Below are 18794 nucleotides of genomic sequence, written 5' to 3'. Positions count from 1 at the left end.
AGAACAGGATTCAGGCACTTTCACGTCAAGTGGTTTATTTATGATTTGAAATAAAGGCCCCCTCTAGGGTGTAAACTCCATGAGGGCAGGAACTTCACCACCAGCTTTCACTGCAGACCTTGGCATACAACAAGGGTTCACTGGACGAAGGACCCCACAACCCTGCACAGAGACCGCGGCCCACAAGCCAGGACAGGAACTGGAGCAGCAAACGTCACGTGAGTCGCCCTCCCCTGCACGTGCCCCGCGACCCAGGCGATGCAGCTCCGGACCCACTCCCACCAGAGACTTCACCAATCAGGGAAGGAAAGTTAAATTTGGCCAGGCAAGGGGCGGTCCCAGATCGTAGTCGCCGAGTAGCTGCGTCTTGCCAGCTCGGCCCACTTGTCGCCGAGTCTCAGGCACTTGTCCTGCCTGCCAGCCCGGACTATACATACACCCTACATAGCAATTGGGAGGGGCAGAGCAGCCAGAGCAGGGGAAAGCGCATGCGTGTTGAGCTGAAGCCCAAGGCGGAGTTTCAGACAGCAGAGGGGAGCGAAGATATCTCCGGTACGCACGCGCGCAGCAGCCCTCACAGGCAAGACACACGCTGCGCGGCGTGGTGACGCCAGTGCGGCCCGAGGAAGGGGCGGGGCCAGGGCCGGGGCGGGACTTCCAGCTCCTCCCGCCCCCTCTCCATCCAGACTCTCCCTCCCCCTCCTACCCCGACACTGGGCCCCGTCTGCGCTGGGTTGCCTTCGTCGCTTAGCGTAGTGTCGGCCTGGCCCGGCCCGGCCAGAGGGCAGATGCCCGGAGCTGCCACCGGCGCCGCCGCCGACTCGGCCGGTGGCGGTGTGGGAGACGGGCGTCCGACCCTGGGCCGCTGAGTGTGACGGACGGGGCCGGGGGCCGCCTGGCGCCGCGGCGTCTGAGGCTCCGCGCGGACCATGTATTTCCTGAGCGGCTGGCCCAAGAGGCTGCTCTGCCCTTTGGGGAGCCCGGCCGAGGCGCCTTTCCACGTTCAGTCCGACCCCCAGAGGACTTTCTTCGCCGTACTGGCCCCAGCTCGCCTCAGCATCTGGTACAGTCGGGTAAGTAGAGCCTCTCGCCGCTTCCTCCCGGCTTCCCGGCACAATCCCGCCCCCAACTTCCACCCAGAGTCTGGGACCCCTGCCCTTTCGCACCAGACCCAGTCGTCTTCGCCGTCCTTGTTCCACCTCCTTGGCTGCGCGAACCCCCGGATCTGGACACGTCCTCTGGCCAGGGCTCCGGAGTGGATGCCGTCGCTGCTGCCCCAAATCCCTGCACCTCCCTGCGTTGGGCCGGCGGCCGCGCACAGTGCGGACCCCACGCGCTCCTTCGGCCGAGTCCAGACTTTCCTTCCTCTCTCTTCCCCCATTCGCCGAGGAACAAATTTGTTTAAACTTTCCACAACTAGGAATCTGGCCGCTGTTGTGTTCCTAGTCCTACCTTGCTTTAAAGGCCATTGTTTTGAAGTTGGGGAAAGCCTGTTGGGCTTTACCCAGTCAGTGCCAGACTTGACATGCGGTGATAACATTTCTAGCAACTACAGCCAGAGGCTTTTTTTTTTTTACTGAATGTCTGGTAACCCAATTCCTCGCCTTACCCCAACTTCTCTCCACTTTTAGGTCAGTTATTTTCTCTGCAGCTCTTGGACTCTTCTGTAGAGAATTATAGGGGGGTTAGTAGGAGCGGAAGTGGGACTCAATCTGTCCGCTCGCCTCCTGGTATTCGCACCTGGAAGTAATAAGATTTGGGAAGCGCTTGAACCGGTGTTATGTTTTTGCTTTCTGTGAATCGTGCTTTTTTATTTCTTGTATCTAATTAGTGAGTGGTTGAAAGAATAACTTAAAAAATAAGTGTTGGATTTCCTTATTTTCCTTGAACGCTGCTACAGGTCTGTTTATAAGCAACAGAATAGAGGATAAAAATTTCCCCCCACCCTCCCAAGAGAAGGCGGTGCTAATCTATGTCAGAGTGAAGTTGTTATCCGTTGAAAGCTGATTTTTACCAGGTGGAAATAGGTTTCGACCTTAGCTTTGTTAGATACATGTGAAATACTGGGTTTAATCAAGTTAGTTAAAACTGTCACATCTGTGTGACTATTTGAATGCCTGTAAGGCCCTTGACTATCCTCACACACAGCCCTGGTAAAAGTAATGATGAGATTTAGGTATTTCTGGTATCTTTTCTATGACTGTAATAGTTAGGTTTTAAATTATAGTGTTTGCCATTAAGTTTCGGCTGATTTAATTTTTAAATACATCTCAGAACAAAACAGGGCTTTGTGTTGTTTCGTTGTCACAAAACAACAATGTGACACTTCTGTCTGGTGCTTGATTGCATGTTTTTATGTACTGCATATCATCTGGTTCTTAAATGAGATACTGATTCATTTACATCATGTATGCCACTTGAGTAATTTCTTTTTTTGTTTGTATATATTATTTTTAAGGCATATAAAGAAAAAAATAATTAGAAGGTGAATTTTAAATTGCCTTCTGAATTTAGTTCATAATTTCACTCTAATGTAACAAACGGTAAAGCCTGAAATATAACTTTCCTTAACTCCAAAAAAAGGCCTAACTTAATTTTATCACCCAACACCTGGTGGCTCAGATGATGAAGAATCTGCTTGCAATGCAGGAGACTCAGATTCGATCCCTGGGTCAGGAAGATCCCCTGGAGGAGGGAATCTCCAGTACCCACTCCAGTATTCTTGCCTGGAGGATTCCATGGACAGCAGAACCTGGCAGACTATAGTCCATTGAGTCACAGAGAGTCAGGACTGAGTGACTAACACAACTTAATTTTAGGCATAACTAAACTTAATATGGGCTTCCCTCATAGCTCAGTTGGTAAAGAATTGTCTGGCAGTGCTGGAGGCCCCGGTTTGATTCCTGGGTTGGGAAGGTCCCCTGGAGAAGAGATCGGCTACTCACATTTGTATTCTTGGGCTTCCCTGGTGGCTCAGTTGGTAAAGAATCCACCTGCAATGCAGGAGATGTGGGTGTGATCCCTGGGTTGGGAAGATCCCGTGGAGGAGGGCATGGCAACCCACTCTTAATATTCTTGCCTGGAGAATCCCCATGGACAGAAAAGCCTGGCAGGCTGCAGTCCATGGGGTCACAGTCAGACACAACAGCGACTAAGTGCAGTATGCAGCATAAATTTAATATGAAGGAAGAATAGACCAGAAGCCTGTAGGCTACTTTATTTATCTGTAAAAGAAACAAAAATGTTCCTTGACTTTATTAGGGATGTTGTGGATATTGAGAATATCAGGGTTTTTTGTGTGTTTTGTTTTTCTTTTGGACTGAGATACTAAACAAATCTACGGCAATCCTGGAACGTAAAACTTGCCATACCCCTTTCCTTCAAATTCTGATGATGCACACAGATAACTACCTTCTATAGAAATGCTGGGGTCACTATCATTAAGATTGTGCAAAAATTTAGGTTGTACAGAGTGTATGGGTTCAGAAGTATGTGAAAGGAAATTCAGGAATACCTTAAAGGAAGCTCCATGGTACTGTAACTTCACTTATGGTTAACTTTGAACTCTGACATCACCGTCACTTTAGAAATCAAGTATTGGACGAGATGATTTTAAAGTCTGTAACTGGGTGAATGGGGAAACAGGTGCGAGACTCCAGTGTTTATTTTGATTTTTTAAATTTCTAAACTTAAACTATGTAAGTTAAACCTATGTAAGTTACGTTAACAAACTTCTTTTAAAAGTGAAAAGACCTCTAGCTAAATTGAGTAGCTATCAGTCATTCCTATGTAATTTAGAGTGAATCGGTTTAAAATGTTTGCATGAGAACATGAAAGCTTTGATTTTGGAGACATTGTATATGCAAGTAATTTTACAGAATAAAGCGAATTTTGAAGATATGAAGAAGGCTTTTATGGAATTTGAGGTCTTAAAAGCAGCTTGAGGGCATTTAGAGACATGGAGAAACATGCTCAAAAAGATGTGAGGATGTAACACAATTTGCTTTCTTAAAATTTTGTTAGGGCTCTTTTAGTAAGTTAAATTCACTTAGGAGGAATGCATTTTTAAAAAGAGAAAACTAGCCTTGTGGGAGGAACGTGCATTTAATACTCTAGCTGTTTTTTATTTTTTTTAATGTCTAAAAGAATAGCTGCCTGGAAAATGTTGATTAGAGATGAGGCTATGAAAACAGTAAAATAAAATCTCTAAGAATAATGTGTGCATTTTGTGGGTCTTCTAGTGAGCTTTTATGTACCTCTTATAGTGACTGTTATATACCCTACGTAGCTGTTTGGGATCCAAGTGTTATCGTCATATCTTTTCAAAATTTTCTTTCCTGACTTCAAATTTGAGAAGTGTAGTAGAGTGCTTTTTAGATGTGTCGATAACTAAGAGTTTCTGTTGATAGTCATTTTGCTTTTGATTTCATTTTTAGTCTGAGGGTGTGACTCATTTTCATTGTAACGTGTTGGTGTAAATTTGCTTTCTCTACTTAGTGATTATACTTAGGAGTTTTAAACTACTTGGATTTACAACAGATATCATTTTCATATATTTTGGAACCAAAAACGGGGACTCCAAAAAGGTTTGGTATGTCTGTTAGATTGGGGCGCTAGAGGTGCGAGTTACTTGATAGAGCAGTTGATGATGTATTTCTGCCAAGAGTATTGTAAAAGGACTGATTTCGGCTTTGAAGATGAAGCTGCTGTTTAAAGCACATTATGATTTATGATTGACATGGGGGTTGTATGAGATAAATTGTGTTTTGTACTGTATCAGAGAGCCTAGAATTATTCTTTTAATATACTACTTAACTGTGAATATAAAAGTCTCTGTGAACCACAAAATGATACTTTAGAATGCTGTAATTCTAAATTAATCTTATCTTAATTTTCAGGTCATTGATTATTTTAAATATATGAACACTTTCTGTGAAAAAGATAGTATTAATAGGCAGTGTATGAAAAGGATTAAGGGGACATATTGTATGTGAGAGAAAACCATTCTGTTCAAAGATGCTAGTCTGTTAATGAAAATTTTGTGAGTTATACTGGACTTATGAAATATAATAAATTGTCTTTGAGCAACCGTGAGTGAAAACTTATCCTCTTTTTGCTGTACTAATAATGGAAAACAATGAGATAGATATTCAATCAGGTGTATGGTTAAGATGTCATGGAAAAACTCAAACAAACTTTTTGGTTAGCCCAACAATTTGTACCTGTATTTTTTCCAGCTCTCTCATTTCTCTCGCTTTCAACCCTATTCTGTTAATGCCTCCAAAGAGCCTTCCTTATAAACCCACTGCTTGGAAGTCGTTTAGGGTTTACTGTTGGTTAAAGGATAAGGTTCAAACTCTCCTTAGTTTAATATCAGAGACTTTCCTCTCTTGAAATGCTCTCTTGCCCTGTCTCTGCCTATCAGAATATTACCCAAACCTTAGCTTCTGTTGAAATCCTGTTTCAAGTCATTCTTTATTTACTGTAATTGTTTTCGATGAACACTGTTTTTCATTGAGACCATTGTTATTGATGAACAGTACTGTTTGTAGTGTAGTTTTTCACACTTGGTTTATTTCTCCAACTGGTTTATAAGTTTCTGGAGGGCAGAAGTGATCTTATTTATTTTTAATTGATTTATAATATTACGTTAATTTACAAGTAATCTTACTTTGTATTGTTTTGCACAAAGATGTTTAATAAGCATTTTAAAAATAATGAATTTAAGATAACTGTCCTATGCATAACACATACTTTTTTCAAGTTTTAATGATTTGAAGATTTTTGAATGTTGACATGTAACTTTAAAAATGTGATGGTATTAAATTACAACTTAAAATCAGAAAAAATTGTATTAGGGTTATAAAAGTTAAGGTGAATTAAGTGCTTTTTTATTACACCCAGCCCAAATTATATTAGAAAAGTAGTACGTTACTCATAATAGCCAAGATGTGGAAATAACCTAAGTATCTGTCAATGGATGAATGGATAAAGAAGATGTATATATGCATAATGGAATATTGTTTAGCCATGAGAAAGGACATCTTAAACTACTTGCAGCATATATGGAAGGACCTAGAGGGCATTATGTTAAGTGAAATAAGTCAAAGACAAATTATGTATATATCACTTACATATATGCCATCTAAAAAAGTGAAATGGATAGAAACGTACTAGAATGGTGAGTATGAGGATCTGGGGAGTGGTGGAAAAGGGGAGACTTTGATATGAGAGCATATACTTCAAGCTGTAAACTGAATAAGTTCATGTACAGCATGGTGATTATAGTTGATAATACTGTATTATATGCTTGAAAGTTGCTTAGATGAGAGTAGATTTTCAGTGTTTTCTCTACAAGAAGAAAATGATAATTATGTAACATGATGCATGTGTTAGCTAAGACTGGTGGTAATCTTTTTGCAGTGTTTAAGGGCATCAGATCAACATGTTGTATATCTTAAACAGTGTTTTATGTGAATTATATCTCATTAAAGCTGGGCAGGGGTGGTGGTGGAAGTGCTACCTTATAAAGGGTCTTTCTTTAGTTATTAGGTAATCTGCAGTTTGCCAGAACTTAAATTACTGTGCAGTATTATGTATAGCCAGTTGAACTCCTTATTCCCAATGTATATTTATATTGATGTGATCTATAATTTGTTAGTGGGACCACATGTGTGTGCTTTTAGTTTTTCAGTCATGTCTGACTCTTTGCAACCCCATGGACTGCAGCCCGCCAGGCTTCTGTATCTATGGGGATTCTCCAGGCAAGAATACTGGAGTGAGTTGCCATTGGCTTCTCCCAGGGCTCTTTACAACCCAGGGATCGAACCCAGGTCTTCCACATTCCAGGCGGATTCTTTACTGACTGAGCCACCGGGGATAGGTAATCTGTTATTTGTGTAGATTCATTTCAGATTTCTGAGGAGATCAATATACATCTATGTGTGTCTCAGAAAGGGCAGCAGTGGGGGAAGAGTAATTTGGTTCTTCACTATAGTCCTCCTTATGTAGTGTTTGCCTCCTTATCTAGTGTTTGACTATCAGTGCTGGAAAAAATGTATGGACTATTCATACACTACATTTCAGCTTTCTAGATTATCTCCCTCCTTTATACTGTGATTCACTTATTTATCTAAGGTATGGTCTCAAACTAGTACAAGTTGCCTGAAAGTCTAGCGGCCTTTAGTTAAAGGTATCTAGCCAGTGAACATAATTTTCATACTAAACTGCCACAAGGAAGATGTTAACTTACCCTGTATATCAGGGTCCAAAATAATGATGTTCCCAAATGAAAAAAATTAAGATTTGGGCCGGTCAGAAACTAACATCAGTACCAGTAGAGGTGCATGCTTAATGTCAATCACTATAGTTTCCATTTACTGCATCTTTTAATCACTGAAATAAAAGCTTCTATAACATTCAAGTCTGTGATTGAGAAGGCTTTCTTTTCTGGTTATCACATGCACTCTGAAGAGATTTGGTGTGGGCTGGTTCTAAGACTGAAATGTAGTAAGCCTGGGTTAACTACAACCCCATAACTTTCTGTGCAAGTTATGGCACAGTATTACAGGGACCCCTGACTTTTCTGTAAGAAAAGAGGACCTTGAGGTGAGATGGAAAGGAAGGAGTTCAGTGCTGCTGGTCAGTTCCCTCAGTGTAGTGGAAGAGATTTTAGCGACTGGATTTCCCCTCCTCTTACTTCAGATCCTAGTGGAATGGAATGTAGACCTAAAGTGGAGCTACTTGTTGGGAGTCTCTAGTACCAATCCATGAAAGCTGGCAATACATTTCTAGAAGCCTTGAGTCCCTGTTTAACTTCCCACTATACAGGCACTACAAGGAAAGTTTGAAAACTTCTGATGCAAACACAGTAAAATGAACGTTTAAGTACTTAACTCTGCCAGACACTGGTGCCAGAATGTCAAATCTGCCAGACACTGGTGCCAGGATGTCAACAGTCTACAGAAACATTCCCTGCCTGCATGAAGCTTCTGCTTTGGTGAGGGGAGACAGGCAACAAACACATCCATATGTCAGTATAATGAGTGCCATGGAGAAGAGCAGAGGAAGGGTGTCAGAGAATGTTCGTGTGGCATTGTTATTTTAGCCAAAGGTGGTTGGAGAAGGCCTTCTTTGGGAGGTTGCATTTCAGCAGAGACCTTAAAGAACTAAGTGACCAAGCCGCGTAGGTATCTAAGAGAAGAACATTTCAGGTAAGTTCAGTTCAGTTGCTCAGTCGTGTCCAACACTTTGCAACCCCATGGACTGCAATACATTGGCTTCCCTGTCCTTCACCAACTTCAGGAGCCTGCTCAAACTCATGTCCATCTAGTCGGTGATGCCATCCAACCATCCCATCCTCTGTCGTCCCCTTCTCCTCCTGCCTTCAATCTTTCCCAACGTCAGGGTCTTTTCCAACGAGTCAGCTCTTGGCATCAGGTGGCCTAAGTATTGGAGCTTCCGCATCAGTACTTCGGATGAATCTTCACAACTGATTTCCTTTAGGATTGACTGGTTTGATCTACTTGCAGTCCAAGGGACTCTCAAGAGCTTTCTCCAACAACACAGTTCAAAAACATCAATTCTTCAGTGGTCAGCTTTCTTTGTAGTCCAGCTCTCACATCCATATATGACTACTGGAAAAACCATAGCTTTTACTAGATGGACCTTTGTTGGCAACATAATATCTTGCTTTTTAATATGTTGTCTAGGTTGGCCATAGCTTTTCTTCCAAGGAGCAAGTGTCTTTTTAATTTCATGGCTGTAGTCACCATCTGCAGTGATTTTGGAAAACAAAAAAGTGTCTCACTGTTTCCATTGTTTCCCCATCTATTTCCCATGAAGTGATGGGACTGGATGCGATGATCTTTGTTTTTTGAATGTTGAGTTTTAAGCGTACCTTTTCACTGTCCTCTTTCACTTTCATCATTGGAGCATTTGTCTCATTCAGTTGTAAGAGCTCTTTATATATTCTAGGTGCAAATTCTTCATCAGATATGGCTTGCATGTATTTTATCACAGTCTGTGATTTGTCTTCTCAGTTTCTTAATAGGGCCTTCTGAAGAGAAAAGGTTTGGTTTTGGTGAAGTCTGGATTATCATTTCTTTTATGAATCATGCTTCTTGTGTCCTATCTAAGAAACCTTTTGCCAGTACAAGATCACAGACATGTTCTGTATTTTCTTTTATAAATGTTATCATCTGAACTCTTATACATATGTCAAATGTTTTGAGTTGATTATTATGTATGGTTTCAGGTAAAGATCTAAGATCAGGTTCTTTTTTTACATATAGATCCGATTGCTTTAACATTATTTGTTAGAAAAACTCCTTTCACTATTGAATTGTATTGGCATATTTGTCAGAAATCTATTGACCATAAATGTAAGGGTTTATTTCTGTATTTTCTGTTCTGTTGATCAGTATGTCTGTCATTGTTCTTCAGGGACTCTGTCTATCAGATCTAATCCCTTGAACCTATATTGTCACTTCCACCGTATAATTGTAAGGGATTTGATTTAGGTCATACCTGAATGGTCTAATGGTTTTCCCTACTTTCTTCAACTTAAGTCTGAATTTGGCAATAAGGAGTTCATGATCAGAGCCAGTCAGCTCCTCATCTTGTTTTGCTGACTATATAGAACTTCTCTATCTTTGGCTGCAAAGAATATAATCAGTCTGATTTCGGTATTGACCATCTGGTGATGTCCACGTGTAGAGTCTTCTCTTGTGTTGTTGAAAGAGGGTGTTTGCTATTACCAGTGCATTCTCTTGGCAAAACTCTCTTAGCCTTTGCCCTGCTTCATTTTGTTCTCCAGGGCCAAATTTGCCTGATACTCCAGGTATCTCTTGACTTCCTACTTATGCATTCCATTTCCCTATAATGAAAAGGACATTTTTTGGGGGGTGTTAGTTCTAGAAGGTCTTGTAGGTTTTCATAAAACTGTTCCCTGATAGCTCAGTTGGTAAAGAATCCACCTGAAATGTGGGAGACCCTGATTCGATTCCTGGTACGGAAGATCCTCTGGAGAAGGGATAGGCTTCCCACTCCAGTATTCTTGGGCTTCCCTTGTGGCTCAGCTGGTAAAGAATCCTCCTGCAATGCGGGAGACCTGGGTTCCATCCCTGGGTTGAGAAGATCCCTTGGAGAAGGGAAAGGCTACCCACTCCGGTATTCTGGTCTGGAGAATTCCATGGACAGTCGATGGGGTCTCAGAGAGTCAGACATGACTGAATGACTTTGACTTTCACTTTATAGAACTGTTCAGCTTCTTCAGCATTACTGGTTGGGGCATAGACTTGGCTTACTGTGATACTGAATGGTTTGCCTTGAAACAAACAGAGATTATTCTGTCGTTTTTGAGGTTGCCCCCAGGAAATGCATTTCAGACTCTTCTGTTGACTACGAGGGCTGCTCCTTTTCTTCTAAGGGATTTTTGTCCACAGTAGTAGATACAATGGTCATCTGAGTTAAATTCACCCATTCCAGCCCATTTTAGTTCACTGATTCCTAAAATGTTGATATTCACTCTTGCCATCTCCTGTTTGACCACTTCCAGTTTACCTTGATTGGACCTAACATTCTAGGTTCCTTTGCAATATTGTACTTTCAAGCATCGGACTTTACTTTCATCAGCAGTCACATCTGCAACTGGGTGTTGTTTTTGCTTTGGCTCTGTTTTCTTCATTCTTTCTGGAGTTATTTCTCCACTGATCTCCAGTAGCATATTGGGCACCTACTGACTTGGGGAATTCATCTTTCAGTGTCCTATCTTTTTGCCTTTTCATACTGTTCATGGGATTCTCAGGGCAAGAATACTGAAGAGGTTTGCCATTCCCTTTGCCAGTGGACCATGTTTTTTCAGAACTTTCCACTGTGACCTGTCCATCTTGGGTGGCCCTACATGACATGGATCAGAGTTTCATTGAGTTAGACAAGGCTGTGTGATCAGTTTGGTTAGTTTTCTGTAATTGTGGTTTTCCTTCTGTCTGCCCTCTGATGGATAAGAGGCTTATGGAAGCTTCCTGATGGGAGAGACTGACTGGGGGGGAAACTGGGTCTTGTTCTGATGGGCGGGGTCATGCTCTGTAAATCTTTAATCCAATTTTCTGTTTTGGGGCTGTGTTCCCTCCCTGATGTTTTACCTTAGGCCAAACTATGGTGAAAGAAATAAAGATAATGGCAGCACACTGCCCCGACCCTGCAACAGGCCATCATCAACCCACACCTCTGCCGGAGACTCCTGGACACCCACGGGCACATCTGGGTCAGTCTCTTGTGGCATCACTGCTCCTTTCTCCTGTGTCCTAGTGCGCACAAGGTTTTGTTTGTGCCCTCCATGAGTCTTTTTCTTCAGTCCTGTGTAAGTTCTGGCGGCTGTATGGTGGGGTTAATGGCGACCTTCTCCAAGAGGGCTTATGCCATGCCCAGGTCTGCTGCACCCTGAGCCCCTGTACCTGCGGCAGGCCACTGCTGACTCATACCTCTGCAGGAGACACTCAGACACTCAAAGGCAGGTCTGGCTCAGTCTCTGTGGCATCTTCTGGTGTGCACAAGGTTTTGTTTGAGCCCTCTGAGCGTCTCTGGCGGGTTATGCGTTTTTATTCTAAACTCAATTTCGCCCCTCCTACTGTCTTGCTGGGTCTTTGCCTTTGCCCTTGGACATGGGGTATCTTTTTTTGGTGGGATCCAGATTCTCCTGTCAACGGTTGTTTGCAGTGAGTTTTAATTTTGGAGTTCTTGAAGATGAGCACATGTCCTTACTCTGCCATCTTGGATTGGATTTTTTTCAGGTAAGGGTGATGCCAAGTCCAGAGGTCCTGAGGAAGGAACTGCATGCTGTGACACCAGTGTAGTAGAAGAGTCGAAAGTCAGTGTGGCTGGAGTAAGATGAGTAAAGAGGATATTAAGAAATACGTCAGAGACAAGGTTGGGGGTGGGGCGAAGGGACATGCACTGATGATAGGTTATAGGCCATTGTGAGGACTTGGCTTTTAACAAGCAAGATGGGGAGCCATTTGAAGGGTTTTAGTGTGATGTGATACAACTTAAGTTTTAGTAGTGGCTGGCAGCTGTTTGGATAGCATATACATGGTAAACAAGTAGTAGCAGCCACAGCAAAAGAGTACGAGTAATGGCATTTGAAGTCCCGGAAAAATCAGTCTTTTAGGATGAGTATCTGGTATATTTCGTATCTCAAAAACGACAGAATGATATCTGTTCGTTTCCAAGGCAAACCATTCAATATCACGGTAATCCAAGCCTATGCCCCAACCAGTAACGCTGAAGAAGCTGAAGTTGAATGGTTCTATGAAGACCTACGAGAACTTTTAGAACTAACACCCAAAAAAGATGTCCTTTACATTATAGGGGACTGGAATACAAAAGTAGGAAGTCAAGAAACACCTGGAGTAACAGGCAAATTTGGCCTTGGGGTACAGAATGAAGCAGGGCAAAGGCTAATAGAGTTTTGCCAAGAGAATGCACTGGTCATAGCAAACACCCTCTTCCAACAACATAAGAGAAGACTGTACACATGGACATCATCAGATGGTCAACATCAAAATCAGATTGATTATATTCTTTGCAGCCAAAGATGGGGAAGCTCTATACAGTCAGCAAAAACAAGACCGGGAGCTGACTGTGGCTCAGATCATGAACTCCTTATTGCCAAATTCAGACTTAAATTGAAGAAAGTAGGGAAAACCAGTAGACCATTCAGGTATGACCTAAATCAGATCCCTTAGGATTATACAGTGGAAGTGAGACATAGATTTAAGGGACTAGATCTGATAGAAAGAGTGCCTGATGAACTATGGACAGAGGTTCGTGACATTGTACAGGAGACAGGGATCAAGACCTTCCCCATGGAAAAGAAATGCAAAAAGGCAAAATGGTTGTCTGAGGAAGTCTTACAAATAGCTGTGAAAAGAAGAGAAGCGAAAAGCAAAGGAGAAAAGGAGAGATAGTCCCATTTGAATGCAGAGTTCCAAAGAACAGCAAGGAGAGATAACAAAGCCTTCCTCAGCGATCAGTGCAAAGAAATAGAGGAAAACAACAGAATGGGAAAGACTAGAGATTTCTTCAAGAAAATTAGAGATAACCAAGGGAACATTTCATGCAAAGATGGGCTCGAAAAGGATGGAAATGGTATGGACCTAACAGAAGCAGAAGACATTAAGAAGCGGTGGCAAGAATACACAGAAGAACTGTACAACAAAGATCTTCACAACCCAGATAATCACGAAGGTGTGATCACTCACGTAGAGCCAGACATCCTGGAATGTAAAGTCAAGCGGGCCTTAGAAAGCATCACTATGAACAAAGCTAGTGGATGTGATGGAATTCCAGTTGAGCTATTTCAAATCCTGAAAGATGATGCTGTGAAAGTGCTGCACTCAATATGTCAGCAAATTTGGAAAACTCAGCAGTGGCCACAGGACTGGAAAAGGTCAGTTTTCATCCCAATCCCTAAGAAAGGCAATGCCAAAGAATGCTCAAATTACCACACAATTGCATTCATTTCAGATGCTAGTAAAGTAATGCTCAAAATTCTCCTAGCCAGGTTTCAGCATACGTGAACTGAGAACTTCAAGCTGGTTTTAAAAATGGCAGAGGAACCAGAGATCAAATTGCCAACATCCACCGGATCATCGAAAAAGCAAGAGAGTTCCAGAAAAACATCTATTTCTGCTTTATTGACTACGCCAAAGCCTTCGACTGTGTGGATCACAATAAACTGTGGAAAATTCTGAAAGAGATGGGCATACCACACCACCTGACCTGCCTCTTGAGAAACCTGTATGCAGGTCAGGAAGCAACAGTTAGAACTGGACATGGAACAACAGACTGGTTCCAAATATGAAAAGGAGTATGTCAAGGTTGTATGTTGTCACCCTGCTTATTTAACTTATATGCAGAGTACATCATGAGAAACGCTGGGCTGGAGGAAGCACAAGCTGGAATCAAGATTGCTGGGAGAAATATCAATAATCTCAGATATGCAGATGACACCACCCTTATGGCAGAAGATATGCAGATGACACCACCCTTGTGGCAGAAAGTAAAAAGCCTCTTGATGAAAGTGAAAGAGGAGAGTGAAAAAGTTGGCTTAAAGCTCAACATTCAGAAAATGAATATCATGGCATCTGGTCCCATCACTTCATGGGAAATAGATGGGGAAACAGTGGAAGCAGTGTCAGACTTTATTTCTTTGGGCTCCAAAATCACTGCAGATGGTGATTGCAGCCATGAAATTAAAAGACGCTTACTCCTTGGAAGGAAAGTTATGACCAACCTAGATAGCATATTAAAAAGCAGAGACATTCCGTTGCCAACAAAGGTCCGTCTAGTCAAGGCTATGGTTTTTCCATTGGTCACATATGGATGTGAGAGTTGGACTGTGAAGAAAGCTGAGTGCCGAAGAATTGATGCTTTTGAACTGTGTTCTCCAACACCACAGAGAAGACTCTTGAGAGTCCCTTGGACTGCAAGGAGATCCAACCAGTCCATCCTAAAGGAGATCAGTCCTGGGTGTTCATTGGAAGGACTGATGCTGAAGCTGAAACTCCAATACTTTGGCCACCTCATACGAAGAGTTGACTCATTGGAAAAGACCCTGATGCTGGGAAGGACTGGGGGCAGGAGGAGAAGGGGACGACAGAGGATGAGATGGCTGGATGGCATCACCGACTCGATGGACATGAGTTTGAGTTAACTCCAGGAGTTGGTGATGGACAGGGAGGCCTGGCTGCTGCGATTCATGGGGTTGCAAGGAGTCGGACACGACTGAGTGACTGAACTAAACTGAATCACTTTACAATATTGTAGTGGTTTTTGCCATACATTGACACGAATCAGCCATGGATTTACATGTGTTCCCCATCCTGAACCCCCCTCCCACCTCCTTCCCCATCTCATCCCTCTAGGTCATCCCAGTGCACCAGGCCTGAGCACTTGTCTCATGCATCCAACCTGGACTGGCAGTCTGTTTCACACTTGATAATATACATGTTTCAATGCTATTCTCTCAGATCATCCCACCCTTGCCTTCTCCCTCAGAGTCCAAAAGTCTGTTCTGTACATCTGTGTCTCTTTTTCTGTTTTGCATATAGGGTTATCGTTACCATCTTTCTAAATTCCATATATATATATTAGTATACTGTATTGGTGTTTATCTTTCTGGCTTACTTCACTCTGTACAATGGGCTCCAGTTTCATTTATCTCATTTGAACTGATTCAGATGTATTCTTTTTAATGGCTGAGTAATATTCCTTTGTGTATATGTACCACAGCTTTCTTATCCATTCATCTGCTGATGGGCATCTAGTGCTTGCATGTCCTGGCAATTGTAAACAGTGCTGCGATGAACATTGGCGTACACGTATCTCTTTTGGTTCTAGTTGCCTCTGTGTGTATGCCCAGTAGTGGGATTGCTGGGTCGTATGGCAGTTCTATTTCCAGTTTTTTAAGGAATCTCCATACTGTTCTCCATAGTGGTTGTACTAGTTTGCATTCCCACCAACAGTGTAAGAGGGTTCCCTTTTCTCCACGCCCTCTCCAACATTTATTGCTTGTAGACTTTTGGCTAGCAGCTATTCTGACTGATGTGTAATGGTACCTCATTGTGGTTTTGATTTGCATTTCTGTGATAATGATGCTCAACATCTTTTCATGTGTTTGTTGGCCATCTGTATGTCGTCTTTGGAGAAATGTCTGTTTAGTTCTTTGGCCCATTTTTTGATTGTGTCATTTATTTTTCTGGAATTGAGCTGCAGGAGTTGCTTGTATATTTTTGAGATTAATCCTTTGTTGCTTTGTTTGCCATTATTTTCTCCCATTCTGAAGGCTGCCTTTTCACCTTGCTTATAGTTTCCTTTGTTATGCAGAAGCTTTTAAGTTTCATTAGGTCCTGTTTGTTTATTTTTGCTTTTATTTCCAATATTCTGGGAGGTGGGTCATAGAGGATCTTGCTGTGATTTATGTCGGAGAGTGTTTTGCTTATGTTCTCCTCTAGGAGTTGTAGAGTTTCTGGTCTTACATTTAGATCTTTAATCCATTTTGAGTTTATTTTTGTGTATGGTGTTAGAAAGTGTTCTAGTTTCATTCTTTTACAAGTGGTCGACCAATTTTCCCAGCACCACTTGTTGAAGAGGTTGTCTTTTTTCCATTGTATATCCTTGCCTCCTTTGTCAAAGATAAGGTGTCCATAGGTTCGTGGATTTATCTCTGGGCTTTCTATTCTGTTCCATTGATCTATATTTCTGTCTTTGTGCCAGTACCATACTGTCTTGTTGACTGTAGCTTTGTAGTAGAGCCTGAAGTCAGGCAGGTTGATTCCTCCAGTTCCATTCTTCTTTCTCAAGATCACTTTGGCTATTCGAGGTTTTTTGTATTTCCATACAAATTGTGAAATTATTTGTTCTAGTTCTGTGAAAAATACCGTTGGTAGCTTGATAGGGATTGCATTAAATCTATAGATTGCTTTGGGTAGCATACTCATTTTCACAATATTGATTCTTCCAATCCATGAACATGGTATATTTCTCCATCTGTTTGTGTCCTCTTTGATTTCTTTCATCAGTGTTTTATAGGTTTCTATATGTAGGTCTTTTGTTTCTTTAGGTAGATATACTAAGTATTGTATTCTTTTTGTTGCAATGGTGAATTGTATTGTTTCCTTAATTTCTTTGTTTTCTCATTGTTAGTGTATAGGAATGCAAGGGACTTCTCTGTGTTGATTTTATGTCCTGCAACTTTACTGTATTCATTGATTAGCTCTAGTAATTTTCTGATAGAGTCTTTAGGGTTTTCTATGTGGAGGATCATGTCATCTGCAGACAGTGAGAGTTTCACTTCTTCTTTTCCTATCTGGATTCCTTTTACTTCTTTTTCTGCTCTGATTGCTGTGGCCAAAACTTCCAACACTATGTTGAATAGTAGTGGTGAGAGTGGGCACCCTTGTCTTATTCCTGACTGTAGGGGAAATGCTTTCAATTTTTCACCATTGAGGATAATGTTTGCTGTGGGTTTGTCATATATAGCTTTTATTATGTTGAGGTATGTTCCTTCTATTCCTGCTTTCTGGAGAGTTTTTATAAATGGATGTTGAATTTTGTCAAAGGCTTTTTCTCCATCTATTGAGATAATCATGGTTTTTATCTTTCAATTTGTTAATGTGGTGCATTAAATTGATTGGTTTGCAAATATTAAAGAATCCTTGCATTCCTGGTATAAAGCCCACTTTGTCTCTTTTCAGTTTCTTAATAGGACCTTCTGAAGAGAAAAGATTTGGTTTTGGTGAAGTCTGGATTATCATTTCTTTTATGAGTCATGCTTTTTGTGTCCTATCTGAGAAACCTTTTGCCAGTACAAGATCACAGACATGTTCTGTATTTTCTTTTATAAGTGCTGTCATCTGAACTCTTACACATAGGTCTATCAAATGTTTTGAGTTGATTATTATGTGTGGTTCAGGTAGAGATCTAAGATCAGTTTCTTTTTTTACATATAGATCCAATTGCTTTAGCATTATTTGTTAGAAAAACTCCTTTCACTATTGAATTGTATTGGCATATTTGTCAGAAATCTATTGACCATAAATGTAAGGGTTTATTTCTATATATTCTGTTCTGTTGATCAGTATGTCTATCATTGTACAAGCATCATCACACTGGAGCTTTTATAGAAAGTTGGTGAAAGTCCTAGTTTTGGTTTTCAAAATTAGTTTGCCTATTCTAGATATTTTGCAATTCTATATAGATTTTAGAGTCTTTGTCAGTTTCTACAAAAGAAAGAAAAGAAAAACCTTGTTTGGATTTTTCAGGAAGTGACAGTAAATCAGACATAAACATGAGTGTCTCTTCATTTATTTAGATTTTGAAAAGTTTCTGTTGGCAGTATTTTTTTAGTTTGCAGTGTACAGATCTGTTACTTTTTTTAAGCTTATTTCTAAGTTGTGTTTATCTTCTATGATGCTATTGTGAATGTAATCAGTTTCATTTTCAGATCATTATTGACAAATAGATATGAAATTAATTTTTGTATATTGTTCTGCAGCCTTGCCAAAATTTGTTTGCTTCGGTAGAATTTTTTTTTTTTTGGTAGTTAGAAGTAATAAATGAATTCAGCAAAATTGCAGAACATAAAATCATATGCAAAATTCAGTTGCATTTTTATACAAAAACAGTGAACATCCAAAAATGAAATTAAGGAAATAGTTCCATTCCACAATAGCATCAAAAGGAATCAAATACAGAGTGTGAGGGGAAATGGATTAGGAGTTCAGGATTAACATATACACACTACTGTGTATAAAATAGATAAGCAACAAGAAGCTATTCTTTAGCACAGGGAACTGTATTCAATGTCTTGTAATAACCTATAATGGAAAAGACTGAAAAAGAGTGTGTGTATGTGTACACTTGATATAAGTGAGTCACTTTTCTGCATACCTGAAGCTAATACACAGCTTGTAAATTAACTATAGTTCAATTTAAAAAATTGATATTAATAAAGAATAAATACTTAGAATGAAAATTAAAGAGGCTAAAGACATATGCTAAGAATTACAAAAATTGCTGAAAGAAAAAGATGCAAATAAATGTAAAGACATCCCATTTTTATGGATTGGGAGACAATGTTGTTGAAATGTCAGTACTGTACTGCCAAAAGCAGTCTATAGATTCAGTGCAGTCCCACCAGTGCTTTTTGCAGGAATATGAAAATCCATTCTAAAATTGATACAGAAGCACAAGGGACTTCCCTGTTCAGTCTAGCTGAAATTTTATCAATT

The 18794-nt window shown here is 40.9% G+C and overlaps 1 protein-coding gene across 3 annotated transcripts in view; it reads left to right on the top strand.

Annotated features, from left to right (window-relative positions):
* The first annotated feature begins 649 nt into the window (after positions 1-649).
* Positions 650-18794, top strand: part of RIC1 (RIC1 homolog, RAB6A GEF complex partner 1) — a 143896-nt gene continuing 125751 nt past the window's right edge. For all 3 annotated transcript variants that reach the window (XM_043891308.1, XM_043891309.1, XM_043891307.1), the window contains exon 1: positions 650-1073. In XM_043891308.1, the coding sequence (XP_043747243.1) occupies positions 930-1073 (144 nt within the window). In that variant the 5' untranslated portion in view covers positions 650-929. The remainder of the gene's footprint in view (positions 1074-18794) is intronic.

The sequence above is a fragment of the Cervus elaphus genome, chromosome 29 (genome assembly GCF_910594005.1).
Source record: "Cervus elaphus chromosome 29, mCerEla1.1, whole genome shotgun sequence".
NCBI classification, from domain to species: Eukaryota; Metazoa; Chordata; class Mammalia; order Artiodactyla; family Cervidae; genus Cervus; species Cervus elaphus.
Note: the sequence above shows the minus strand (reverse complement) of the source record. Positions and strands in the feature narration are given on the sequence as shown.